General features: G+C 44.9%; 2 protein-coding genes across 5 annotated transcripts in view; one reads left to right on the top strand and one right to left on the bottom strand.

Annotated features, from left to right (window-relative positions):
- Nucleotides 1-401: 401 nt before the first annotated feature.
- On the top strand, nt 402-21,591 carry PRKAR1A (protein kinase cAMP-dependent type I regulatory subunit alpha). Of its 3 annotated transcripts, none has more exons than XM_051825885.2 (11): nt 402-1,533; nt 4,518-4,700; nt 10,589-10,759; nt 11,568-11,659; nt 12,200-12,261; nt 13,276-13,322; nt 14,392-14,550; nt 16,730-16,790; nt 17,782-17,903; nt 18,700-18,781; nt 19,118-21,591. In XM_051825885.2, the coding sequence occupies exons 2-11, from the start codon at nt 4,524-4,526 to the stop codon at nt 19,288-19,290; spliced, it is 1,146 nt and encodes a 381-aa protein (XP_051681845.1). In that variant the 5' UTR covers nt 402-1,533; nt 4,518-4,523; the 3' UTR covers nt 19,291-21,591. The 3 variants fall into 3 exon arrangements, with proteins under 3 accessions (XP_051681845.1, XP_051681844.1, XP_051681846.1); XM_051825884.2 differs by lacking the exon at nt 402-1,533 and adding an exon at nt 1,749-1,932; XM_051825886.2 differs by lacking the exon at nt 402-1,533 and adding an exon at nt 2,987-4,349.
- Nucleotides 21,592-26,406: 4,815 nt separating this feature from the next.
- Nucleotides 26,407-27,856, bottom strand: part of FAM20A (FAM20A golgi associated secretory pathway pseudokinase) — a 57,260-nt gene continuing 55,810 nt past the window's right edge. For both annotated transcript variants that reach the window (XM_070060400.1, XM_017349297.3), the window contains exon 11: nt 26,407-27,021. In XM_070060400.1, the coding sequence (XP_069916501.1) occupies nt 26,757-27,021 (265 nt within the window). In that variant the 3' untranslated portion in view covers nt 26,407-26,756. The remainder of the gene's footprint in view (nt 27,022-27,856) is intronic.

Here is a 27,856-nt window from a genome sequence, read left to right as displayed (position 1 = left end):
CTGTGTCTAGCTTGCGTGGCCTAGGTCAAGTCACTTAATGTCTCGGTGTGTCCTGTTTTTTTTTCTGTAACAGTAATCAGAACACCCACATCACAAATGTGTTATGAGGAGCAAGTCCACTATTAATGTGAACAGTGCCTGGACACGGCGAGCGCTGTGTGTGTTCGCTGTTATCTCCCATCAGTTAACGTTAACACTGCCCTGTTTGTCCTTTTTCCCACTGAAGAAACTGAGGCTAAGGGAGATTAACTCAATTACCGGTGATGGCAAGAGCCGGAAACCAAACTGATTTGTCTGCCTGCAGTGTTTTCTTCCTGGAACATGACTGGGCCTGCTCAATGCTATCAAATTCCCCCTCCTGCTTGCCAGCTTAGCGTTGGGTTTGTCAGCTCGTCTTTGTACCCACGAGGGTGAAATCCTACACGACTGGGGCTCTATCTTTAATCCCCCATTCCACTCATCCCTGGAAAGAGGCCAGGGGTCCCTATATGGGGTTCAGGGGGAGCAGCAGCTGGTTCCTGCGCTGTCCGGCTCAAGGCCTAACTCCGGCATGGCCAATGCTTCCTCTATTAGAAAGCAAGGGCGGACCTCGCTGGAGAAAAGAAGTGGTCTGACAAGTAGGTCTCTAATCGCGGGATTCCAGGGAGCAGAGGGAAGGCGGTGCAGCTTTAAAAACAACTCCACTAAAAGAGCAAGAAACAAAACAAAACAAAAGTGAAATAAATTCCAAGATCGCTGAAGCTAATAATATCCAAAACCATTATGATGGCAACCCGGAATCCATCTAAAAATTACTGATGAGATCTTTTGGTTTTGAGGGTTAAGTCCATTTTGTATTTTACACCTATGGCCTGGGACCGAAACGCGACGCGAGCCGCGGTTCCCGGCCAGACTCTGGGATTTCTCTACCCATGTAGCGGCTTCACGCGTCGGCCTCCACCGGCAGACGCTCTGATGGAGAGGAAAAACAAAGAAATGGCTGAAGGAGGAAGGTCGTTTTCTGCCCCCCGGGGAATGCCCCCAGCGCAGGCAGCGCCGCCGCGGAGACCCGGGGCCTGGCACGGCTCACGGGCCGCGGCCAGGCGTGAGGACCTGGGGCGCTTGGGGTTCGGAAAGACAACGTCCGTGACCGGGTCTCGTCCCCCCAGGGATGGTGTGGCCGAGGCGCGGCGGGGCTCGGATTTCCGGGACCGGATGGCGGTGCCCAGCCCCGAGCCCTGCGCTGCAGGGCGTGCGCGTCCCGGGCATCCGTCCGAGCTCTGGCCGCCGCGCAGCTGCTGCAGATCCGGGGGCCTGGAAGCTGCAGGCGTCCCCCCTGCCCGGGCCGCAGGGCGGAGTCGCCCACCTGTCATCAGAGGCGCCCCACGTGGGCCGGCGGGGAGGGGGCGAAGGGAGGGAGAAAAGGCCGAGGCGTGGAGGGAGGCAGGAGAGTGGGAGGAGAGGAGCCGAGGAGCGCGGAGGGGACACGGGGGGCGCGGAGAGGAGCCCAAGAGAGGCACAGAATAGAGGACCCGAGACACCTGCATAGGACAGGTAAGGCGGCCCAGGTGCCCGACCAGGTGGGAGGGAAGACCCAGGCCAGGCGGCGTGCGGGAAGAGACGGGCGTGAAGAAAAGGCTGCGGATAACGGACGAGGAGAGGCCGAGGCAGAGACTCCGGGGGCGAGGGGGGCGCGTGGGTCCCTGGAAGGAGGCCGGGGGAGGCCCTGGGGCCGCTGCGCCTTTAACGTTGCCAAGGCGACAGCGCGGGCCAAAGCGAGGCCCATTGACGTCAGCAGCCGAGCCCTGATTGGCTGCGGCCGGGTCGTTTCCGGTGGGGCCGCCGCCGTGCCGTTATCGCGGAGTGCAGCGGGGTGGGAAGCAGTCGGTGAGGGAGCCCCGCACGCCGCAGCCTCGTACTCGCAGCCCCGTGTCCGCCGCCGAGCGTCCGCAGGTGAGGAGGTTCTGCTAGAGACCCCGGCGCCGGCCTTCGCCACCGCGGCGTCCTCTTTTTTTTTTGGGGGGGGGGGTTGGGCCGACCCAAGATGGCGTCACGGGGAGCGACCTGCAGGGGGACGGCCGCACCCCCAGCCGCTCCCCGCGGGCATCACGCCCTCGGCTCCGGGTCTGCACCCCGGAGATCCCCGCTCCCGGCCGCCGCGGCGTCCGCTGCGGTGCGGGGCACCCGGCCGTCCCGTCGCCGCCCCGCCGCCCCGCAGCGCGCGGTCCCCCGGCCCCAGGCCGCCCGGCCGCCTCCGCCCCCGCGCGCCGCGGCCTCCTCGGCCGCCCTCGCCCCTTTGCTGAAGGGCAGCGACGGCAGCTCGGTCTTGGGCGAAGCCGCGTCCGTTGCCGGCCGAGCCCGCGACCCAGCCGAGGAGGCTGTCTCCTCCTCCTCCTCCTCCTCGCCGATTTCCGGGCCGTCTCGGTCGCTGCCCCGCGCGCGGCGGTCTTCGTCCGCTCTCACCTCCCTGGGTTTCCCGATGTCCCTTCCGGCCGGAGCAGCCGGGCGAGGGGCCGCTGTCCCCTCCCGCGGCGGTCGCGACCGCGGCCTCTCCCTGGGAGCTGGGCGTTAACCCCTCGGGCCCGGGGCGCGCGAGCCGGGGCTGTCCGGCGGCGAAGGGCGGACGAGCGAAGGCTTCCTGTCGGTGACCCCCAGGGGGGTGCGGCCCGAAATCTGGAGCCCTTTGCGCAGAACGGGTCTTAAATATTGCCTCGAAGTTGCGCTTTGGAAATGGTTGTCACGCCTGGATTTCTGGAAGGAAACACTTGGCTGGTTTTCGGTAGAAACCGTGTAGCGAAAATGTTGAAATATGAAGTCGTGTTTTTTTTTTTTGGAGGGCGGGGAGAAGCAGAGTTCTCTGGCCCTTTACAAACACAGAGTTAATTCAGGCCTGTTCCCTTAAAAATACCAAGCCCACGACATTTGGACATTTCGGGCTTCACGTGCTGGCTTCTTTAATCTCGGGGTGTTTTTGTTCGTGTCCTATCTCTCCCAGTGTTGTGTTTTTGCTTTTTTTTTTTTTTCCCCCGCCTAATATCTTGGTCTGTTTCAAACCAGCAAGAACCAGTTTCGCCTCTTGGGCGAGTTCTTTGGTCTCTACCAGCTGGAGAGCCAGTTTTAGAGAACGATTTCTGTCATCAGTTGAATACCGGTACTGATAAGCCTCCAGTGTGCCCGCGTGTTTCGAGGCATAAAGATCCGAGTTATCCCTGTTCTTGCTGGCCTCCGGTACTGTTTGAACTGGGCCTCTGCCGAAGTGGATTTTCAGGTCATGTGGTTACCCGACCTGGAAGAGCAGCTGGTATAAATCTAAAGGAAATACACTTCAAAATTTTTCCTTTTTCGTGTTTATTTCTTAAGTAGTAGCATGATTGTTTTTCCATGGCTTGAAGTTTATGTGCCTGTCAGGGGGGAGCCCCAAACTTTCTCCTGGTTTGTGTGTTAGTCTGCTTGTTACTGACCTTTATCCTGAAAGTTGTCAAAGCAAAAAGAGTAAGGTGTAGCACTTGGAATAGCTGTTAAGTATTTTTCTTTAAATTTACAGTTCGGTGTCTGGTTTTGTGTGCATTGTAATTAGAAAAGTGTGATTGATGTTGAATTCATTTGCAGAGTGGTGGGGAAACACTCTTCTCTTCTAAATTTAACTGCATAATTGGGAGTCCAGAGGGAAGCTGTGATGGTCCTGTTGTTAAATTACCATGCTTTCAATTCTAGATAAGCTTAGCTGCTCCTTGTTAGATTTCTGTTTACTTCTCCTCAAGGTAGTTTGAACCTTCTAAAATCCATTACATGGGATCTAATTAGTGGATCTCCATGTAGGCTTGAAACTTAACATGCTTTATTTAGCATTTTTCTGCCCACACGAGTGAGCTCTGTTGACAGTATTCTGGTCCTAAGGGGTCTTTCCCTTCCCTGCCCTCCCCCACCGCTCTGAAGGATTTCCCCTCTCATTTAGGACTGGAATGTGTTGAGAGGTTCCAGAATGAAAAGGTTACTTTAAAAACTCCACTGGGGTTCCTTTTGGGATTTAAAAAATTGTGATGAAGCTACTAGCGGGCAGTCTGGTCCTGTGCTGTGTGACATTAGGACTCGGATGGGTCAGGGAATGTCAGGTGCTGCTCCTTGTGCTTGCTTTCACTTGTAATTCTCTGCCTGTTTACCGGTCACACACTCCCCCGGCAGCATGCTTTCTTTTGCAAGGGAGCACTGAATGAAATTCCCCGAAGGACCTGACTCCTCAGCAGCCTGCCTCTGCAGGGACACTGGCTCCCACTCCAGGAGCCGAGATGGCCATCTCTCCCTGCTGCCTGCGAGCCCAGGCCCCACAGCAGCACTGAGTGAAACACTGAATTTGGAAGAATGAAAATTCTGTACGTGTTTTATTCTCTCGTCCCGAACTCCCTGTTTAAAAACAAAACCTACTTAGGAAAAAAAAAATCCCCATTAAACCAGTTGGCTAACGAATTTAAGAGCTCAGAGGAAAATTGGCATTTGTGCTTCATAAATAGTTTACAGAGCGTGTGTGTGTGTTCTTGCAGAGAGCCATGGCGTCTGGTAGCACTGCCGCCAGCGAGGAGGAGCGCAGCCTGCGGGAATGCGAGCTCTACGTCCAGAAGCACAACATCCAGGCGCTGCTCAAGGATTCCATCGTGCAGCTGTGCACGGCTCGCCCCGAGCGGCCCATGGCCTTCCTCAGGGAGTACTTTGAGAGGCTGGAGAAGGTAAAAATGAATGTGGGGAGATACTGAGGGGGCCCCGGCCAGCGTTAGGTTTAGTGCTGTAAAATGCGTTTTGGAACAAAAGGAATTTCGACCAAATAAGTCCAAAACAGAATTTCAAATACGACATATAGTTAAGGGATTTGTGGTAATTTGAAAATTCTTAGCTTGGAGAGTTTACCAGAAAATCATTCTGTGTGCAAAGTTAACTTGGCTAACAAAAGGCTTCCAAAGCTGTTTTAATTAGTACATGAAACTGCCCATAACAGATCAGAAATACTACAGCAGTCAGTAATTAAAAGCAGTTAATGCTTCTCTTCAACAAAGCAAGCAAGTTTAATACACCTTATCTCACCTTTTAAAACTGGTGTAATGAAACGTTGGACTACAGCATGTGACGGATACATCAGAAATTCTGAAAATAGTGAAGTCTGTTTTCCTGCAGAGTGATTTCAGATGGATTTACTGGGGAGTGACGAGGTCACGATTGATGGCTGTCAACATTTTACTCTGGGTGTAGTCTTGGTCAAGGCTTGTTTGTTTTCCCTGGAAAAATTTGAGTGCAGTTTTCGCACGGTGTCATTTCCCTGGTGTATATGCCGGCATATCCTGCTGCTTTTCTAAGCAGAATGACACGTGTGTGTCAAGGGTAGGACTTTCACTTCCTTCAAGAAATGGTAAATGAAACCGTCTGGATTACCAGGTGTTTTGAGTTGTTTGATTTGTTTCTATAAATCAGTGAGATAAATTTATAGGTTTCTAGGGCGTATTAACGTTTTGAGGTGTTTCATAGTGATTATGAACCAATTGGGACATTTCTTTAAAATATCATGAAATATCAAATTGTGTTGTAGAAATATTTCCGTTATTTCCCATTGGTTTGGACAGTTTCTTAACATTTTTTAAAAGAATCTGTATGCTAACATTTAAAATATGGGCAGCTCAGGTATTGGAATTTTCTGCTGTCTTGAAACACTGTTTTAGCTTCTTGTTGCTATAACAAAATACTCCAGGCAGGTTACATGTAAGAAGAGAGGTTTCTTTTGGCTCTTTGGTTGTGGAGATGCAATGTCTAGGAGTCTTATCTGCCTTGGTGGTAGACGTCTTAAGGCAGTACAGAATGTCACATGGCAAGAGACAGGGAGCTGCCATGTTTGCTGTCTGTGGTCTCTTTCCAACTCATAAATCCGCCAGGATTCAGTCATGGGGCTCTGCCCTAATGACCAGTTTTAATCAAACTAGCCAAAGCCTTGCCTCTAAACACCATGGTGGTGGGATTAAGGTTCTTTCCCTCTGTTAATGGTTAACATAAAACTATGGAGATTAAACTGCTGTATGAGTTGTGGGGGATAGATGTTTAAATCATAGCAATTGCTTATTAAATTGGTATTTAATGGTACCGTAGTTGGAATTAAGAAAAAAAAAATCAACCAATCCCTATGAAGGTATAGCCTTACTGTTTTGGAATTGTTGTAGAAATTCTGACTTTGTTTTGTGTAAGCAGTTTTCAAATAAGGTACATTAGAGCCAGGCCTTGGGTGTTCTCTGTTCTCTGTTTTGAAATCAAGTGCGTTCCTGGAGATCTGGTTTTGAAATGGGTCATTGTAAGGTGATCCTTTGGACATCAATAGAGACCATCAAATGAGGGGATTAAGTTGGTGAGACATTAAGTGTGTATCTTTTTATAGGGAGTGTTGAATGTGTGGTGCTCGTTTCAGCGCCTGTACTTAACCATAGCACTGTTTGAAGACTCACCAAGGTGGATAGAAATAATTATTGAAATGATTTTTTTGCAGATGGGTGTTTTGAGATTTAATATGTATTAACCTCATTACCTCTTAATAAAAGTCATGGGTCACCACACTTTGTGCTATAATCCAAGAATCTTTATTCACTTCCATACACTTCTTTAGCCAGGGTTGAACATGCATACCTGGACTTTCAGCAGGGCATTGTTTTATATATCAAATGTTAATTTGTGTGTCTGAAAATAACATAGTCACATTCTCTTCACCTCAGCTCAGGGGTTGTATTTCTGGTACTCAACTGCTCCATAAAAAATGTACCAAAAACCTTTCATGGTTGGTCTGTGGAGGATTTCTTTATTTTAGTTCAGACCATCATCTGGAATTTGAGTCTTTCATCCATGTGTTTTTAGAACTGTGCCTGTATGGTCAATAATTAATGATGACCTTCGTGTGTCTCCTGTGTGCAGGTACTGTGTCAAGCACTTCACACATATTACTTCAGATGTCTGAGGTAGGGGATTTATCACCATTTTACAGAGGTAGCAGGTAAAACTAAGAGAAATTAAGTAACCTGGCTTCTACAGCATGGTAGTTTAGCCCTTGCTGCCACAATTTCTAACTCCCAAATTTCAGCGCTTAGTGCAACAGGCCGCATTTCTTGGTCATTGTCAGCTCTGCTGGGCTCAGCCCATCTTGTCTTCTTGTACATACCTTGTTCTGCAGTGAGCAGAAGGAGCAGCCTCCATGTAAGCCGTACGTGCTGTTCTCAGACAGAACAAAATCAAGACGGGAGGAGCCAGCTGCACAAGCAGGCATGGGATGCTGTGTCCACTTTGCGTTCTGTGGCCAGAGTGAGGCATACGGCCTCAAGTCAGTGGGCTGGGAGGGAACAAACAGTTGTAAAAACATTAAGGAAGTGGTGGGGACAGAATTTGACCTTAGAGTTGAGAACGTAATTGGCCGGAAAAGTTGACTGGGAGTGTTCTGTGGTGGTTGTTAATGTTTTGAGAAGCAGGAGAGCTGAAGGGGGAGGAACCTGGCAGCAGAGTGACAACAGCAAGAGCAAGGATATAAAATGTGCTGTGTGCATTAGACACTGGTGGTTTCAGGAATGGCTCAGGGTTCGGCTCTATTCAGAATGCTGCTTTGGAAAAGACTTGCTGGAATTCATGAGGCAATATTAAAATGCTTTTGTTACTTTCAGAATTATCTTAAAAATTTAGTAGAATACTGTTCTGAATGTTACATATGAAGTTTTCATAACAAATTTTGGAGGTGGAGTTTGTGTTTGCATTTATACTCAAACTTTAAGCACGGGGTGTTTTTTCATTTATACACGAACTTTACAATTCTTTGTCAATACAGAGTGGGAAAACCTTATTGGTTATTGGAGCTGCCAGAAAGAAAATTGAGTTTTCTAAAAACTGAATTCTTAAAAGATATTTGTACATGGTTTATAATAATGCAGGTACTAAAGGACACAATACTAAAAGATCTCCTTCCACCCCTTTGCCTTCCTTGAATGCGGTCAGTATTCCAGAGGCAACACAGGGGCATTTATAGATGAATTGATACATACAGAACTTCCTGTGTTCCAGCACCGGAGTGGCATTCCATTATGTTTGGGGGTACACTGTAATTTACTCAATCATCCCTATTGATGAACTTTGTTTCCAGTGTTTTACTCTTAAAATCAGTAGTGCAGCAGATAACTTAGAAGATGTGCCATTTCACATACATGCATATTGTAGAATAAAATTTTAGATATAGTACTGGATTTCTGGGTTAAGAAGTAAATACATTTTTAATTATACCTATACAAAAATATACAAGTTATTTTTGTTTTTCTCTGTGTTCCAAAGTGAAAATTAGAAAATCCAGAGAAATGAAGAAAATTACTTCTGCCTCCTAAAAAATAAAAGAAAGAAATCAGGCAGGAGACTACTGATAGACATGAATGCCATTAACGCCTTGATGATTATTCTAGATTTTTCTTGCTACACATTTATAAATGCTTATCTCGATGCCAGAAGCAAGACCAAGGGTCCGTGCAGGGGGAAAAACGAAGTCCTTGGATATTTCTTTAATTTCTTTTTTCTTAAATTTTTTTCTAAAATCATTAAATATTGAGTTCATTTAGAATTTGAAAGATGGTTTAAAAAACTAATGGAGAATGAGGCAAATAAGTGAAAGTGAAACATAACACATTTTAATTTTTCCCCTTTTATTTCTAGCGTAAGAACTCTTTACTGTAGGCCTGAGAAGAATATCTTTTTAAGATCCTAGATTTTAAAAAAAAAAGATGAATATTTAGTACTTCATCTCAGTTTATATATGAATTTATTCAGTAAGAAATAGTTTTTTATTTAAAAATTTTTATATAAGGTGAACAGAAATAAGTTTTTTTTTTTTTTTTTTAAAGATTTATTGATTGTGAAGGCAGAGTTACAGAGAGACAGAGAAAGATCTTCTCTCCGGTTGGTTTGCTCCCCAAATGGCTGCAATGGTTGGGCTGAACCAGGCCAAGTTGGGAGCCTAGAACTTCTTCTGGGCCTCTCCTGCGGCTGGCAGGAGTTCAAGAACTTGGGCCATCTTCAGCTACTTTCCTTAGCACATTAGCAGGGAGCTGGATCAGAAGTGGAGTAGCTGGTACTTAAACTGGCATGGCTATGGCTTAACCCACTGCACCACAACGCTGGCCCCAAGAAATAATTTTAAAATGCAGATTCTTGGGCTGGCTGCCGTGGCATAGTGGGTAAAGCCGCTGCTTGCAGTGCCAGCATCCCATATGAGCTCTCGTTTGAGTCCCGGCTGCACCACTTCTGATCCAGCTCTATTCTGTGGCCTGGGAACACAATAGAACACATGGGCCCCTGCACCCATGTGGGAGACTCGGAAGAAGCTTGTGGCTCCAGATCGGCGCAGCTCTGGCTGTTGCCGCCAGTTGGGGAGTGAACCAATGGATGGAAGACCTCTCTCTCTCTCTCTGCCTCTCCTCCTCTCTCTCTGTAATTCTTTAAAATAAATAAGTGTTCAAAAAAAAAATCTCAGCTTATCAGGTGTGACATAATTTAAAGGTGCATTGAGAAAAACCAGATTTTTTTTTTAAAACAGGCTCTTTGTTGTTCTAACTTCAAGTATAAACCTTGATATTAACCAATATTTCTAGTTCTGTCAGGAATATCATTAGATTTGATTTTATTTAAATTCTTTAAATTTCTTGTTTAAATAAATCATTTTATTAGTAGTTGATGTTTGAGACCCGGGCCATTATGTGAATTCCATAGCCATGGGACCTATTTGTTTTCATGTTCCCATTGCCTAGCATAGGTCTTGGCATGGCAGACCCAGAACTGTTCATTGAGTTAGTGAAGTAACTCAGTAATTAGACATTCTTGGGTCTCTTTGCTGCATCTGAATTATCCTTCCTGGATAACATGGTGTCGCCTGCTTTCTGCAGTAGCACACAAAATACCCTGCTCTTAGGATTTCATTTTGTACTACGTTACTGTTAATGTGCATCACAAATCATTGTCCATACGTTATTATCATCCTGTTGTAATGGTTTTGGTTCATTAATAAAGGCTAGCATTAATAGCATCTGAGAGAGCCGGCGCCGTGGCTCGATAGGCTAATCCTCCACCTTGCGGCGCCGGCACACCGGGTTCTAGTCCCGGTTGGGGCGCCGGATTCTGTCCCGGTTGCCCCTCTTCCAGGCCAGCTCTCTGCTATGGCCAGGGAGTGCAGTGGAGGATGGCCCAGGTGCTTGGGCCCTGCACTCCATGGGAGACCAGGAAAAGCACCTGGCTCCTGGCTCCTGCCAGGATCAGCGCGGTGCGCCGGCTGCAGCGGCGGCCATTGGAGGGTGAACCAGCGGCAAAGGAAGACCTTTCTCTCTCTGTCTCTCTCTCTCACTGTCCACTCTGCCTGTCAAAAAAAAAAAAAAAAAATAGCATCTGAGAGTGTCCTTTCTCAAACTTCACTAGCTAGTTTTTTTTTCCTGTTTGGAATTGGCCTTTCCCCTAAATGTATGTTGATAACAGAAGAGGTTTGACATGACTAATGTGGGCTGTCATTGGAACATGAGAGTACGGACTTTGCTTGCTGCAAGATCTCATTTTATAAACCTGCAATTCCTTTTAGGAGGAGGCAAAACAGATTCAGAATCTGCAGAAAGCCGGCACCCGTACAGACTCAAGGGAGGATGAAATCTCTCCTCCTCCACCCAACCCGGTGGTCAAGGGTCGGCGGCGACGAGGAGCCATCAGTGCTGAAGTCTACACGGAGGAGGATGCGGCATCCTATGTTAGAAAGGTAGTTTTGATGGCTAACCACGGGCGAAATGTGTTTGGAACCTGCTTGGTAGTCATCCAGTTTCATTTGGTGAATGCATGCACTTTTGAATAGCAAAGTACAGAACAGGATGACTCCTCATGTGTTTTGGTGCTGGAGAACAGGTTTTTTTTTTTTTTATTCACTTTTATAAAAAATTCTGGATAATGAGAACAGGTTTTTGTAATCGCACAGAGGAAGTAACTGAGAATGATGACAGCCTGTGAATAGCTGCGTCAGGGTTTGTCACTCACATTTCTGTGCTGCTGCTTTACTCCTTTTTCTCCTGAATCGGTCTTTTTCTTATAGTTCTATTGTGGCTCTCAACCTTTTGTCCTATGACTCCTGTCAGCTTCATTTTCCATGATCTGCTGTTTGGAGTTACGCTATTAACATTAAGGGATAACTGAATTATCCTGGCACTTAGAAAGTAATAGTGCATGATCACAATTTTTAAAATGACTAATTGGTATAAAATGCTTAGTTTTGCATCAAAATAATAATAACCTTTGGGTGAAGTGTATTTTGGTCTCTTAGTTGTTAACTAGTAACCAGTTACCCGTCTTTACATACAGACTTGGCTGTAGGCAAGGGGATGAATTAGTCAATATTTGTTGAGACCTTTGTAGATCAAAGATAAGTGTATTGTAGTGAAAATATTTAATTCAAAGCAGACCTGTTCAAATAGCATAATGTGGCTTGACATTTAATTGAAATAACAGGTTCTTACTGCAAACATGAATGTTTTTGGGTTTATAGAATTGTCATTTGTCCTTCAATTATTTTCTAGGTTATACCAAAGGATTATAAGACAATGGCTGCTTTAGCCAAAGCCATTGAAAAGAATGTGCTGTTTTCACATCTTGATGATAATGAGAGAAGGTAGGTACACGTTCTTTCTTATACTATTTTTCCAGTGAGGCTGTGGTCCTGAACTATTCTCATTGCTACAATTCTCATTGTTACATTTTTTTTTTTTTTTAAAGACTTACTTATTTGAGAGGCAGAGTTACAGAGAGAGGAGGAGAGACAGAGATCTTCCATCTGCTGGTTGACTCCCCAGATAGCTGTGAGGGCCAGGGCTGGGCCAGGCCGACGTCAGGAGTTTCTTCTAGGCCTCCCAGGTGCAGGTGGCAGGGGCCCAAGCACTTGGGGTATCTTCTGCTCTCTCTGGCCATTAGCAGGGAGCTGGATTGGAAGTGGAGCAGCTGTGATTCTCACCAGTGCCCATATGGACACCGGTGTTGCAGGCAACAGCTTAACCTACTACGTCATCATGCTGGCCTCTCTGTGTTTTAAAACTCTTAATAACTGTTCATTGAATGACTGTCAGGGCTGAAGTCTGGGCTCTTTAATTCTTAGTGTTTGAAAACCACAGAAGAGACATGGGAAATGTGACATGAGGCCTTCTCTGTCTTGCAGTGATATTTTTGACGCCATGTTTCCAGTCTCCTTTATTGCTGGAGAGACTGTCATTCAGCAAGGTACGGCTACTTCTGTGGCATGCAGTGTTTGTTGTTAAGGGAGAGGAAGCGAGACTGGAAGCTTTTTGGGGTTTTGTCCTACTGAAGTTTGTTGGCTTCTTTCCTATCATTTTCCTTCTGTTACTAACCACTTTTAAAATAAACAAAAACCTACATTCTTCATTATATAGCCCATCTATTTATAAGGTTCCATAACTTATATAAATCTTACCTTTTTACCTACAGAGGTTGTTATGGGTTAAATCTTTTGGGTGTTGTTCCCTTTTTTCCTTACTTATTCATGACATTTTCATGGGTCTTAAACAATATATTTTGCAGTTTTGTGACAATCTATTTTACTAATTAAGTATTTGAGTTGTGTCTAGTGTGGTTGTAGATGCCATAGCATTTAGTAACTCTGTGCGCAATATGTGGCTTTTTAAACAAAGATTTATCTATTTGAAAGGTAGAGGTGGGAGCCAGACAGAGACATATCTTCATCTGCTGGTTCACTGCTCAGATGTTTGCAATGGCCAAAACAAAGCCAGAAGCCAGGAACTCGTCCATGTTGCCTACGTGGGTGGCAAGAACCCAAGTACTTGGGCCATCTGGTGCTGCCTTCCCAGGGGCATTAGCAGGAGGCTGGATTGGAAGCAGAGAAGCTGGGACTCAGATTTGGGATGGCAGCCTTGTCAGTGATGGCTTATCCTGCTGTGCCAAAAAGCCAGCCCTTGGCTTTTTATTTATTTTTAAAAAATTTTTTCCCTAGAGATGCTCACTGTGAAATGCCCCCCCCCCCCAAAAAAATTTGATCAATTTTCTTTTAAAATACACAGCTGGAGTTTAAGTATTTTCTGAAGAGGTTGTGCAAGTTTATAACACTCTTTCACAGCACTACTGTACTATAAAATTAGTGTATTATTTTGTATTAATTTTGGAGTGTCAATTTGTTTAATTTGGAATTAATACACTTGATCTTAGCCAAGAGGCTGAGAAGTGATGGAATATGCTTCTAAATTTTTTACTTTCTTTTAGGTGATGAAGGAGATAACTTCTATGTGATTGATCAAGGAGAGATGGATGTAAGATTAATAATGGCAAAAACATATTGATAGTCTGAAGTCAGTGTATTGATTTGTATTATAAGCGTTAAGAATAGTATTTCTGAAGGGCTGTTTACCCCTTTGCATGTCATATTCCATCAGTACCTTTTGCTGAGTGTTTTTATGACACACAGAAACTATTTTCTCAGGAAGACAACGCACTTACAAACTTGTGCTGAAATAATGGCATGCCTGCAGTGAAGCAGCGGAAAGCTTTTGCTTAAGAAGTGCGTGTGTGCTGTGGAGTAAGACCAGTTTAGGACAGAGTCTAGACCCAGCTGTTAGGAGGCTTCATTTTTTTTTTTTTTGTTAAGTTTTGTTTACAATTGAAATGGTGATACAAATAGCATTGATCTCCTATGATTGTTAGAACATTTAATGACCTGATGCAAGTAAAATGTGTAACACAGTGCACAGTACAGTACTCTGTAGTGTTGATGTTATAATGCTTGGGTAGCCTTTTTTTTTTAAAGATTTTATTTATTTATTTGAAAGAGTTAGAGGAGAGGCAGAGAGAGAGAGAGAGAGGTCTTCCATCCTCTGGTTCACTCCTCAATTGGCTGCACTGGCCAGAGCTGTGCCCATCCAAAACCAGGAGCCAGGAGCTTCTTCTGGGTATCCCACATGGGTGCAGGGGCCCAAGGACTTGGGCCGTCTTCTGCTGCTTTCCCGGGCCGTAGCAGAGAGCTGGATTGGAAGTGGAGCAGCCGGGACTCAAACGGGTGCCCATATGGGATGCCAGCACTGCAGGTAGCAGCTTTATCCATTACTGCTGGCTCCTGGGTAGCTTTTTTTCTCCCATCTCTACAGAGTACCTTTTTCTTATAATTAAACCAGGTAAACTGTAGGCACTCCTAATTCACTTAACTGTCAGAACTCAGCCGTCAGCTGTTTTAACCTGCTGTGTACCAAGAACATAATATGTTGTGTTTTTTAAAAATGAAGTTTAGGATTCTGACCTTTTAAAAAGGTTTGAGGATTTTTAATACTTAGATATTTTTGTATATAGGGAAAAAGCATTTTGTTTATATCAATCATTTGCTTTTAGGTCTATGTCAACAACGAATGGGCAACCAGTGTTGGGGAAGGAGGGAGCTTTGGAGAACTTGCTTTGATTTATGGAACACCTCGAGCAGCCACTGTCAAAGCAAAGACCAATGTGAAATTGTGGGGTATTGATCGAGACAGCTATAGAAGAATCCTTATGGTAAGAGACCATGGTTGGTTTTTTTTTTTAAACATTCTGGTCTCTGTGACTAATGTTTGAACAATATCACCAAATGAAAATGAGACCATTCCTTACTTTTAATGATGGAATATTTTACATTAGACTCAGTTTAGCATTATTCATTATGCCATTTGAGACAGTTATATTTTGGCCAGAAATAACATGAGAAACAAAATGTCTACATGTAAAGATTAATTTATGTTAGAAGCTGATAGGCACATCTTAACTGATTTTACCCAGGTAGCCTGATGGGTGCTGCTTTTCAGTCACGAAGTCACCTAAGGCCAGACTCCCTACACTGTGGGGGTGTTGGCACTCAAGGGCATGTTGTGGCTTTTACTGGAGGAATAGGCAAAATAATACAACAATGGGAATGTTAGACGCTGAGTTAGTCACATGTTTTGAGAACATTTTAAGTTTATACTGAGTAACTTCGGGTGTTTAAGACCCAGCTAGTGACATCCATAACTTTGAATGGTTTTCTGGAGTTTGTGCAGTGCCCATGTGGCCATTTAAAAGTACAGTTTGATGCACTTTGCAATTTTTTGTATTCAAGCCCCCTAGGATACTTCATCATCCCCTGGTGCCCATGGGGGATTGGTTCTAGGCGCTTCCCCTGCCCCCGCCACCTCAGATACCAAAATCTTCAGATATTCAAGTCTTACATGAAATGGTGTAGCGTTTGCATGTAATGTATACCCGTCCTGTTTCTTCAAGTCATCTCTGTTATTGGGCATAAGGTTACTTAATGTAGATGCTATGTAATAGTTACACTGTATTGTTCAGGGGATAATGACAATAAGAAAAAGTATGTTTCAGAAAAGGTTTTTAACGTTTCTTAATATATATGATCTGCTTGGATCTGCAGAGGGAAGGCCAGCTGTGTTTACATATGTGTTTATGTGTGTAGGTTTATATGTTTTGGTGGAGGGGGTGATGGGTGCTAAGGCAGTTTACCGAGTAAGGGAAGGTTGTTTTAGAAGACTGTATCTGTCCCCTTCTTCATTCCCCCCAGTCTCTGCCAATAAGAAAACTTGATTTAGTTTGGGACTATGGGGCATTCTGGGGGGAGGGGTTGTATAAGCAGTGGTACTTACTTTTCTTTTGTCTATGGAGAAGTAGGGTTGTAGGGCAGGATTCTAAGCTGGAAATCACTTATTGCTTGGTGGGTTTTTGGAGAACCGATCATTTGCTTATTCGATGTTTCACTAATTGGTAGTGCTCTGCAATTTCTTTTTTTTTCTTTTTTTTTTTTTTTTTTTTTGACAGGCAGAGTGGACAGTGAGAGAGAGAGACAGAGAGAAGGGTCTTCCTTTGCCGTTGGTTCACCCTCCAATGGCCGCTGCTGCAGCCGGCGCACCGCGCTGATCCGATGGCAGGAGCCAGGATCCAGGTGCTTTTCCTGGTCTCCCATGGGGTGCAGGGCCCAAGCACCTGGGCCATCCTCCACTGCACTCCCTGGCCATAGCAGAGAGCTGGCCTGGAAGAGGGGCAACCGGGACAGAATCCGGCACCCCGACCGGGACTAGAACCCGGTGTGCCGGTGCCGCAAGGTGGAGGATTAGCCTATTGAGCCGCGGCGCCGGCCTGCTCTGCAATTTCTTTAATCATGTACCTGGTTTTTTTTTTTTTTTTTTTTAAGATTTAATTTTTTGAGAAGCAGAGATAAAAGGGGAGGGAGGGAGGGAGGGAGGAAGAGAGAGAATGAGAGAGAATGAGAATGTACTTCACTCCCTGATTCACTCCCCAATGGCTGCACCGCCAAAGCTGGGCCAGGCTGAAGCCAGGAGCTTCCTCCGGGTCACCCGTGTAGATGCAGGGGCCCAAGTACTTGGACCATCTTCCGATGCTTTCCCAGGCACATTAGACAGGAGCAGCCGGGACTCAAACTGGCGCCCATATGGGATGCCAACACTGCAGGTGGAGGCTTAACCCTCTGTGCCACAGTGCTGGCCGCAGCTGGTTTCATTTGAAGAGCAAAGCTTTTACAGAGTGTGGGCCTGTCTTCAGCTTGAAGTAGAATGAAGGTAAATAAACAACATCAACAAGCTTTGGCTTTTCTACTTTTTAAGTTGATTTGAAAGTTAATATTTGTCACTTCATTATCTGATATTACACCTTTTGGGGATGTGAGTTCTGTTATCTTTTTCATTTACAGGGAAGCACACTGAGAAAGCGGAAGATGTATGAAGAGTTCCTTAGCAAAGTGTCCATTTTAGGTGAGTTCTGGTGAAGAATTTTTAAATCCATGATAGTGATATTCAGGAGAACCTGTTTTATAAAAATTCTAGTTATTTGTTTTTGTTTATTCATAGTAATGAAAAACACCTGGAATTTTTGACAGCATTGAAAGTTTGACTAAATTAAAGGAATTTAAAAAGTTGTCTTTGGTAGTGTGTGACAAACGCTCCACTAGAAATGACTGGTCGTGGGAGGAGCTTCCCGAAGGCGTAGGTGCTTCTCAGTCTTGCCGAGGAGAGAGGGAGGCTGAGCAGATGTCCCATCACGAGGTCATGGTTCTGCAAAGTGTTTGCGAGCGTCCTTTGAAAAAATGACAGACTTTTGTTGAAATTTCGAGTGAAAAGCAGATTAATCGGAGATATTTCTGTAAGTTTGTGATGTGGACTCGGGGTGTTGTTGAGCCTGTTCTTGAGAAGGCGACATGGTGATTTTCATAAGGTAACAGTCTTCTGCCACTGTTTTGTTATAATGAGTTGTTTGGTTTTTTCCCCTCCTTTGCCTTTTCTTTGAAATAGTTACATTTGCTTAGAGTCTAAGGTGTGAATTTGGCCTTTGGTAACAAGTTATTTTCAAGCTCCTTGTAGTTGCACAGTAAATTCAGCTGAGAATTTAAATAGGTAAGGCATTTCTGCAGTCTGTGGAATAATATGGATATGTCATGGTAGGTTTGACTTGCAGTGATGGCCATATTCAGGAATACTTTTTCATCCCATTTTCTTAGTCCTTTGCAACTGGGTACAGTTGTTAAACCTGGCCACAGGGCTGCTGAAGTAGAAATATAAGGGCCATCTGCAGGTAACCCGAGAACCTGCTGAGAGCAGAGGTAATTGAACACAGGTGCCATGTTTAATCTGCAACACCTTTAGATGTTGAGTGAGCATGGCTGTTTGGCTGAATCTCTTTATGCTTTTTGTTTTAAAATTGTTAGCACTGAATAATAAAGAACTTCTCTTGATTGTTGTCTTTCAGAATCTCTGGATAAATGGGAACGTCTCACTGTAGCCGATGCACTGGAACCTGTCCAGTTTGAAGATGGGCAGAAGATTGTGGTGCAGGGAGAACCAGGAGATGAGTTCTTCATTATTTTAGAGGTAAACAATTCTGCATTTAATTCTTTTTCAAAATTGTACATAAGAGGGGGAAGGGGGGCTAATTCTGATTTCGAGTTTTAGTTTTTAAGATTACCTGAAGCTTTATTTAAAAAATAACCTTTTATTTTGAAATGCAAGTGTTAGGTTTTCTGCTAGGCCACTGCATTTTAAATGAGGTTGAGTCATAATTGTGGGTCTGAATAGCTGGTGAAAGCTCATTGTTTACATTCTGCAAAGTTACTGTTTTTCTGTCTTCACAAGCCTTAGAAACGTATAGCAGATACTGTTGCCTGTCAGGCAGATCCAAGTAATTGTTTTCTGTGAATTTGAGTTGCTAGTTGCTGACTGGTTTTACTTAAAGCCAGGGATTGGAAGATTCTTTGGAGTAAGTTAGGCTTTGTAGGCCCTGACGTCTCTGGCGAGTCTTGGCTCTGTTGTCAGAGGACAGAAGCAACCATGGACAGTAAATAAATGAACAGGTGTGGTAGTCCCCAGAAATGTAAATTACAAAACAGTGAGCTTGGATTTTGCCTCTCTGCAGCTTGGTAACCTGAGGCTGAACTCTTACACGCTAGCTTGGTAGGAACCGTGCTTGCAGGGGGTGCTTGTTGAGTGGAAGTCAAAGTTACGTGGTGACTGATTGTTCAGTCATCTTTTATCACAGGAACACACAGGGATTGAGATAACCACTGAACTCCTTTTCTCCATTTTTGCAGAGTAACTAGAATTGCACAGGGTATTTAAATTGCCACCCTGGGTTTGAAAGTACTTGTCGAGCTTTTTGATGTTATTTTAGGGGTCAGCTGCTGTGCTACAGCGTCGGTCTGAAAATGAAGAGTTTGTTGAAGTGGGAAGATTGGGGCCTTCTGATTATTTTGGTAGGTGTGGATTGTCTTATAATGAATACACAATTTCTTTGTAATTTCTCACTGAGATATTACTATCTTTCATAATTTTGTCTTTTTTTCCCCCAAAATTTTTTTTTAAATTACAACTGTATTTGGCTTTCAGAGACATAGTGTGCAATTTTGATCCCCACTCAGTTTGAGCTGTTGGTTCTTATATGTATTAGCTGGTGTTTTGTTGAATGTGCAGATGTGGTGTGCTGTGTGTTACGTGGGGAAAGGGAGCAAGTGTTCTTCGTGCGAATGCCCTTCGTTGGGAGTGTTTTCTGTGCAAGTTGGCCTGCATTGACTGCCTTTTCCCTTTCCCAGGGGAAATCGCGCTTCTCATGAATCGTCCTCGTGCTGCCACAGTGGTTGCTCGCGGTCCCTTGAAGTGCGTGAAGCTGGACCGACCAAGATTCGAACGCGTTCTTGGCCCCTGCTCAGACATCCTCAAGCGAAACATCCAGCAGTACAACAGTTTCGTGTCACTGTCTGTCTGAGATCTGCCTCCTGTCCTCCCCTCTCTCCTCTCCCCAAACTGTGCGTCCCCTCCTGCAGACTGCTCTCCTTCCCTGTTGGCAGCGCCCAGTGGCCACTGGCATCGCAGCTTCTTGTCTCTTTATGTTAAAAGTTGCTTTTATTGCACCATTTTTAATTTGGAGCATTAACTGAATGCTCATACACAAATAAATAGAAAGACTTCTCTGGAGACTTTGCTGTTACTGCTTCTCTGTGTGCAGTGTTAGTGTTCAACCGGGCAGTGAGTGCCATGCTTTGTGGTGAGGGCCGATCCCAGCACCAAGTGAACTATCTTAGAGTAATGATGTAACAATGCAAGACTTTCTGTTGTATGACGTAATTTTCCAGTTACAAGCATACTTAGACTGTGGCCCTATGTGCTGTATTTCTTTATAGAATAAATGATTTCTCATTAAGCTCTGATGATTAAGAAAAATGGCTATAGAAACATCTTAGTGTAGTAGAAAGATATCTGCCTGTAGTTAAAATACTTTAAGGGTGGAAAAATGCCCATTTTGCTAATTATTAGATGGGTATGATTGGTTAAGTTTCCCCTTTTTGTTTGCCAAGCTAATTTGCCTGATTTTGTTTGTACCTTCTTGTTAAATGTTTCCTCTCCAATTCTGAAACCTTAAGTGCGGCTATCTATACCTTCCTTTTAAGATTGAAACCAAATCATAGACTGCAGATACAAGGTTATGATATAACTGCACCTACCTTGGCTCACAAATTCTGAGTAGACCTTTATTTATCCAGCTAGTGCCAAATACTGATTGTCAGATGCTGAGTTGAGAATAAGGATTTGAGGTCTACACTCTGGATTGTTAACTCAGAGCTTTCGGTTAATGTATGTCCTTCAGTTGACTCCAGTGAGATCTCCTGTGCTTGTTGAATTCTGACTCCAGGAGATTGAATTTGCGGAGAATAGAGACAGGGACAAGTGTCATAACACAAATGGAGGTGACATGGCTCAAGGGAGAAGCCAGGTGATGAAGTTCAGTGTCATGAAATTTCTCCCACTAATTTTGTTGGGTCATGGAATTTGGGAAGAAGTTTTTTTTCTTTTTTCTTTTTTTTTTTTTTTTTTTTTACTTTGTTTATCCTTTTTCTCTTCTTTCTGTGTCAGTTTCTGGAGGGTCAGGGGAGAGGCAGGGTTTGTGCACGCTGTTTCCCATTGGTCTGAGAGGCTGTCCTGCTGAGAGTCCTGCTTTCCCACCTGACGTTTGTTGCTGGCACATTTCTTTCTTTTTTTTTACTAGTGAGTCTTAACTGTGTTTCAGTATTTTCCAGCCTTATGTGTTAACATTATTCCAGTGATACTCAACACTTTATTTTTATTGTTATTTTTTTTAAACAAAAGTTCAACAGTTCCATAATGTAGGCACTTTTATTTTCATTGTGATTTATATATAATGTAGGGGTACATTTGGGAGTGACTGCAAACATTTTCCATCCATGTGCAACTGGCTGTGATTATTAACCCCCTCTCCTACCCTTTCCCAGGTAATTTGAATTGGTCATAGTGGGTTTTTTTTTTCCTCCCCATACATTTGAAAAGCTTTTAGATTGTTACTTAGTTTGGAGTATAAATCTGGGAAAGAGGTTTTATTTACATTGCAGTGTGGGATAGAAAGCCACCATGTTACGAAATTTTTAATTTCCAAAATAATCTACATTGAGTGAAGATTTTCTGATCTGTACTTATCTTTGTGTTTAGCTACCTTTTTATATTTAAAAAATTAAAACGTTCTGTTCTTATAGCTTAAAGCTCGATTTGATCTTTGTTTAAATGCCAAAAATGTACCTAAATGAGTTATTTAGAATGCCATAAAATTGCACAGTTTCGTATATGTATATAATCATGTTCATGTATATTTAGATACTTATACTGCTTTCTAAATGAGTTTTACTATTAAATCATTTGGCTTGCTGTTTACTCCCTTTTGTAGTTTTTAACCTAACAAGTTTAAAGATAAGTCTAAATTTGAATTATTACCTTTAAAGCTTTATCTTTGTGCAATCTAGGTATCTGTGAGACATCCCTGTTGGCATAATTTGTCTTAGCTGATATTCAGGGCTTTAGAAGTCATTATTTCTGGGCTTGGCACGTGAATTAAGAGATCTGCTCTAGAAAGTATCGATGGCCAAAGGACCATTTTGTACTGTTTCCTGGTTACCAGTCTGATTATACTGTGTGTGCTAACATACTCTTCTTTTTGTTATAGATTGTCCTAATGGTAGGTCACATAATAAAAAGAGATTAAATAATTTGAATTCTTAAATGAATCAGTTTTTCTTTGCTTTCTCTCTCTCTTCATCACCTCTTTCCCTCCCTGAAAGTCAGCTGTGATGGTGGGCAAGAATGAAGAGTACATTATGGGGGTCAGCGTTTGGAAAGAGTAATTTGTTTGCATTGCTTTCCAATTCAGTTTGTCAAAGAATGGATATTGAAAACTTCTTGAGGGGTAATGGATATGTAGCAGATTTGTCTACTGAGTCATGGAAGGAAAAGATACAGTCGCAAGCCCAAAGGTGGTCTTTTTAGTAGAGACCATTTGGGTCGTGAGCTTGCAACATTCCTAGCCCTAGTGGGGAGGTGTCATTTCTGCATTAGCATGCTCTTTTGTTTTCAGTTAATACATGCATTTAGTCATTTAGGGATGCTTTTATGCTTTGCATAGATAAAGCCTAATTGCTGCTGCTTGGATGCTTATCCCCCAGGCTTCTGAGGGGTGAGATGATTCAGCTGTACTCATTGATGTCCAGAGAAGTTGGAGATGTGTTGTGTGCTGACGAGTGTTCTTGTTGTGCTCTCTGTCAGGTTCATTAGTTCCTTTTCCCAACCAGCTGGAGTTGGAACTTTTAGAATGAGTGGACTATCTCTAAAGAAAATGTCCCTGGGTTGACTGTCCTGGTTATAGTTGCCTTTCCCTGTAGAACAGTGGCCCACGTAGACTCATCTATTGGGTTTTTTAATGGCTTAGAAGTTGACATTTTAAAATTGAAGAAGCATGATGTCAGCTTTTAAAATACTGCTTTATCTCCAATCACGAAGTTGTGGTTGTGATTTTGTTAGGCCCTTAGCAGTGTATTTGTAGATGAGTGAGAATAATGTCTAGGAGCCCATGGCTAGGTAACCATTTATTCTGTGCCCAAAGCGATCTGTCACGATAGTTGCCAGCACAGGCTGTTACCTGCATTTGAACGGAGAAATATTCTGTCTCATCCTTCTGCTGTAGGGTCAGTTTAGAAAGCAGCTTTGTTATGCACGTGGACAGCTGGACCTTGTTTTGTGACATAACTTCAGAGCTCTGACTTCATCATAACTCGTGCAGAACCAAATGAGTGAGTGTTTTGTGAGAAGTTCTGCCAGTTTTCTTAAGCAACTTTGTTATTTAAAGTTACCACTAGATGGAGAGCTTTTTATCATCTTTGTTAACCTCAAATGAATTACCTTGATTCTCATTATTCAAGGATTCTGTATTTGTAAATGTGCCCATTGTTTGCTAAAATGTGCTTGTAACCCCCAAATCAATACTTTATAGCCCTCTCACAGTCCTTTGCAGACATTAGCAGGGGAGTGAAAGCTTTTTTTTATTTTTAAGATTTATTTATTTATTTGAAAAAGTTATGCAGAGAGAGGAGAGGTGGAGCAAGAGAGGGAGAGGGAGGGGGGAGGGAGGGGGAGAGAGGGAGGGAGGGAGGTCTTCCATCCGATGGTTCACTCCCCAGTTGGCCGCAATGGCTGAAGCTGCGCTGATCCGAAGCCAAGAGCCAGGAGCTGCTCTGGGTGTCCCACATGGGTACAGGGGCCCAAGGACTTGGGCCATCTTCTGCTTTCCCAGGTGACAGCAGAGAGCTGGTTTGGAAGTGGAGCAGCCAGGACTCAAACCAGTGGCCATATGGGATGCGGGCACTGCAGGCAGCGGCTTTCCTGCTGCCCCACAGCACCGGCCCCCAGAGTGGAAGTTCTGAGTCTCCCAGCACACATTTCCCAGCTGAAGTTGCACAGAGGGCCATCAGACCTGCTGTTTGAGTTTGTGTGCTGTGAGTCTAGTCCTTGGACTTCTTATTGCCTCATTTTTTGCAATTTTTTTCTGCTTTTTGTTCATTTTTGCTATTTACTACCAAATGTAGTAAAAGAAATGACTATCAGTCTTCAAACTGAAATTGTCTCCCTGACAAACTGAAATTGTCTCCCTGGGGGTGGCTGGAATAAATTCCACCAAACCCCACTTTCCCTAATTCACATAGTGTACAGTTCCCTTTCATTTGAGTTTGCTATCAGTAGTAACATGAAAAGTTTTCAATAGAATCAAGAGAATTTTCTTTTAGGATTTATTTATTTTTCAAGTCGGTTATGGAGAAAAGGAGAGACACAGATCTCCCATCTGTTCACTGTTCCGATGGCTGCAACGGCCAGGGTTGGGCCAGGCCGAAGTCAGGAGCCAGGAGCTTCATCCGGATCTCCCATGTGGGTGGCAGGGGCCCAAACATTTTCTACTGCTTTCCCAGGCCATTAGCAAGGGGCTGGATCAGAAGTGGAGCAGCTGGGACACAACCAGCCGCCCATATGGGATGCTGATGTTACCAGCAGTGGCTTAACCTGCCATGTTGCAACACTGGCCCCTGAGAATTTCTGTTTCATAGGAGATTGAGCACTGGTTCAAGGTGAATGTTAGATGAACTTGATAGTTCTAAGAATGGACATTTTGTCTGGTAATTTTAATAGACGGTAAGTTTGTCAAAAACTAGGACTGTGGAAGATACATGACTAATAAGGTTGTATACTGTACAGATGGTGATCAAGCTAACTGTCACTTTAGTTGGTGAGTTTCTGTAATCGTGGAAGTGGGGTTTGGAGTGGAGCTGTAGCTCACCCCCAGAGGCTCTGTGGCTTGGAGGCCCCAAACCCCTAGTGCTGTGTCTTCAACATCTTTGCCCCAGTCCCTCTTGAAGGGAAGAAACAAATGATTTGCGGTGGGAGACATAGTTGATGAGGTGGGAAACTGCAGCTATAGGGCCATCTCAGGTAAAGCAGTTTCTGGGGTTAGGGCAGAGTTGAGTTTTCATTTTAATGACAGATGTAATTTAATAATTGGGTGAGATGCTGTTGGGGTTTTGTGTTAACAGTGGAAACAGAACTTCATAGGACGTCTACACCATGAGGTTTTGTGATCTCAGTTCTCTCTGAGCCTTAGGGTTTTTTTTTGTTTTTGTTTTTGTTTTTTTTTAAGATTTATTTATTTGCAAGAGTTAGAGGTCTTCCATCCACTGGTTCACTCCCCAGATCCCCAGATGGCCTCAACAGCCGCCGGAGCTGCGCTGATCCGGAGCCAGGAGCTTCTTCCGGGTCTTCCACGTGTGTGCAGGGGCCCAAGGACTTGGGCCGTCTTCTACTGCTTTCCCAGGCCATAGCAGAGAGCTGGATTGGAAGAGGAGCAGCCGGGACTAGAACTGGCACCCATATGGGATGCCGGCGCTTCAGGCCAGGGCTTTAACCTGCTGCGCCACAGCGCCGGCCCCTCTGAGCCTTAGTTTTCATCCGTGCATGCTGGAGGGTAGGGTCTGGAGGAAAGGTGGCCCACGTAATGTGTTAGCGGAGGGGAGTGGATGGGGGGTCTTTGTGCAAGATGAAAGTCGGACGCGGGACAGTGGTCAGCAAGGTTGCAAAGTTTAATCGGGTAGGGTGTCCATCAGAGCAGATGGGCACCTCTCCAGGCAGAATCCGAGAGTGCCTAGTTTGCCTTTAGATGGATACTCAAGGGAATGGGGTCCTGTTCGTCCCGCTGTTTCCCCTTCCCCTCCTCCTCTTCCTGGACAAAGGGTTTGCTAATTGTGTGAATTAGGTGACATTTTTTCAGGGTTTTTCGTGGAGCAGCAGGGGAGATCAGAAGTACATATTCATGAGAAAATTATATATACGTATCCGTTTACTTATTTATTGGAAAGGCAGAGTGAAAGGGGGCGAGAGAGAGCTCATCTGCTGGTTCACTCCTAAAACGTCCACAGCAGCCAAAGCTGGGCCAGGCTGAAAAGCCAGGAACTGGCCAGATATCCCACAAGGGTGGCAGGGCCCCAGGTGTTAAGTCGGCCATGTGCTGCCTCCCAGGGTGTGCAGTAGCTGGAAGCTGGATTGGAAGCAGACATGGGACTTGATCCCAGGCACTCCCAGTGCCCACCCCTCGAAGTGCCCTTATTTGTCCTCCCAGGCTGGCCCTGGACACGTTGGAGTGGGCTTGGGTGACATTTCTAGGTCTTGCCCCTGTTCTCTCTAGCTTTTCTCTGTTCCCTTCACACTTGCACTATTTGAGCATCTGACCTTCCTTAAAGAGAAGCCGACCTGATGAAACCAGGCAGTTTTACTGGTCTAATCATTCCCCTGAATGGGGACATTGCTGCTGTTTGTGTTAGTTATTAATTATGGAATAATTAATAAGGGAGTTCTAGATGTTAACAAGTCAACAGGGAGAAGATGGAGGGGAGAGAGAACCCCTCTTATACTTGGTTTTAAGGGAGGTTTGGGAGAGAAACCATTTAAAGTTTGGATCTGTTGACTGAGGCGGGGGACACGTGGAGGCCTCACCTTTCTAGATAGTCCCCTGCTGTAGGGAGTAAGTGGGGGCAGTCTGTAGGGTTTTATGTGAAGAAGTTTGTGGTTGGCCCCGGCTTGTTCCCGCCATGCTCCCAGCTCACGCACCTGCCATGTCTGTTCAGGTGCTGTCCTGACCTTTGAGACGTCCCCGATCCGTTTCCCTCCTGTCGTCACTGGCTGCTAATTTTGATACACCTGATGTTATTTCAATTGGTATTTCATACTCTCAGATTGGAACACCCCTTTTCTGCTATTTTGAGCAAATCTTTTTTTACTTGTAAACTTCTGAGAACTTACTCGAGGGCTGGTGAGTAGAGATTATTGTATTGATACTGGGCCGGTGACTGTAAAATACGTAGAAAGGGTGAGGTCTGATTTGAGCCAGTTTGAGAGTTCCCACTCGCAGGTTTTTAGTATGCTTGCGATACACAAAGGCGTTTTGCCTGGACCAGGAATTAGGTTTTACTTGTGGTTATAATGAGGCTCTGGAGGACAGCCGGTATCCACTTGATGTCCTTTTATTTGATTTGTTACAGTTAAAAACTTTTCCTGGAAACAAGGTTTCCAAACCCTCCGAGCTTGACCCATATCCAGATTTCCGAGTGTGCTCAGGAGACAGTGGCCTTGACGAAGCTAGTAACTGCTGAGGTTGATGGAGCCAAGGCAAGTCACTATGGGAGCAGTGCACCAAGGAGTCAAGGTCAAGTTCAGTGGCTCCCACTTGCTGTTTGGGACAGTGCCTTACCTCCTTCCTGAGTCTGACTCCACCCCCGCAGTAAGAGATGGACTGCCTAAAGGACGCGTACTCTGGAGCCCACCACTGGCTTCAGGTGGATTTCCTGAAATTTGACTTCAGCTTGTCAAATTAGCCTGGCCAGAGTCTGGGGCTGACTGTTCTGCCGCGCCATTGGCTATGACGTTCTGCTCTCCATGGGCCTCTACGCATGCCTCCACTGTCTTGAGGATGGTTTGGAGTCTCCGATCCAGGGCAAGGAGGTGGGGTTCTGTGAGGATGGGGGCAAGCTGGTCTTCGAGCAGTGACTCCCGCATCACGTCACTGAGCCTGTAGTCGGCTTGGGCAAGCAGCTGCAGGTGCTGCAGTGTTTTCCTTTTTATCCTGAGAAGACAAGTCACAGGAACCAAATAAGCAAAGGTAGAGAAAGGAACTTGCCCGAGCCTCTTCCCCCACATGGTCGGGAGGCGGATGTTCTGGCGTTCTGAGAGCCTCTCAAGCACATTTAATGAAAACCAGGTAGAAGGGAGTGGGGAAAGTGCCATCCGGTGTTTAGCACTCCTTTGCCCATTCTCTTTGGTCAGGAGCCTGCTGAGCCATTTGTGCTACAGTAATGACTGTCACTCACAGTGATGTTAGGCCTGGTGTTTGCCCTGACATTGCTCAGGGAACCAAACTTGAAGTGACACTTAAGATTTTTCAAGGAGATTGAAAGCTAATGGGAAAAATGCCTCATAGGTGAACTGATGAAACTGTCTGCCAGCTCAAAAGCCCTGGGTTCTGCCAGTCTCTGTGAGTGTCAGGTCCTGGAGTCAGAGGGATGCAGATGGGGTGGGGCCAGTCTTGACTTTAGAATAATTTTTAGTAAAGACTGATTTATTTGAAAGGCAGAGTTACAGAGAGAGAGAGAGAGAGAGAGAGGAGAGACAGAGATCTTTCATCTGGTGGTTCACTCCCCAGATGGTTGTAATGAATGGGGCTGCGCTAGGCTGAAGCCAAGAGCCAGGAGCTTCCTCTGGGCCTCCCATGTGGCTGCAGGGGCCCAAGCACTTGGGCCATCTCCTGCTGCTTTCCCAGGTGCATTAGCAGGGAGCTGGATGGGGAGCCCCCGGGGCACAAACCAGCACTTCAGACCATGGCTTAACTTGCTACGCTACAGCACTGGCCCCTGGGTTTCTTTCCAGATGCGTAAGCAGCTGAGTTGTCTGGCTTCTGTCAC

This window comes from Oryctolagus cuniculus, chromosome 17 (genome assembly GCF_964237555.1).
Source record: "Oryctolagus cuniculus chromosome 17, mOryCun1.1, whole genome shotgun sequence".
NCBI classification, from domain to species: Eukaryota; Metazoa; Chordata; class Mammalia; order Lagomorpha; family Leporidae; genus Oryctolagus; species Oryctolagus cuniculus.
This window is presented reverse-complemented; position numbering and strand designations above follow the sequence as displayed.

Coding starts and splice junctions, on each gene's coding strand:
- PRKAR1A (XM_051825885.2), top strand. CDS start 4,524: ATGGCGTCTGGTAGCACTGCCGCCAGCGAGGAGGAGCGCAGCCTGCGG. Junction 14,551..16,729: donor GCTATAGAAGAATCCTTATG/GTAAGAGACCAT, acceptor TTTCATTTACAG/GGAAGCACACTGAGAAAGCG. Junction 18,782..19,117: donor GGGGCCTTCTGATTATTTTG/GTAGGTGTGGAT, acceptor TCCCTTTCCCAG/GGGAAATCGCGCTTCTCATG.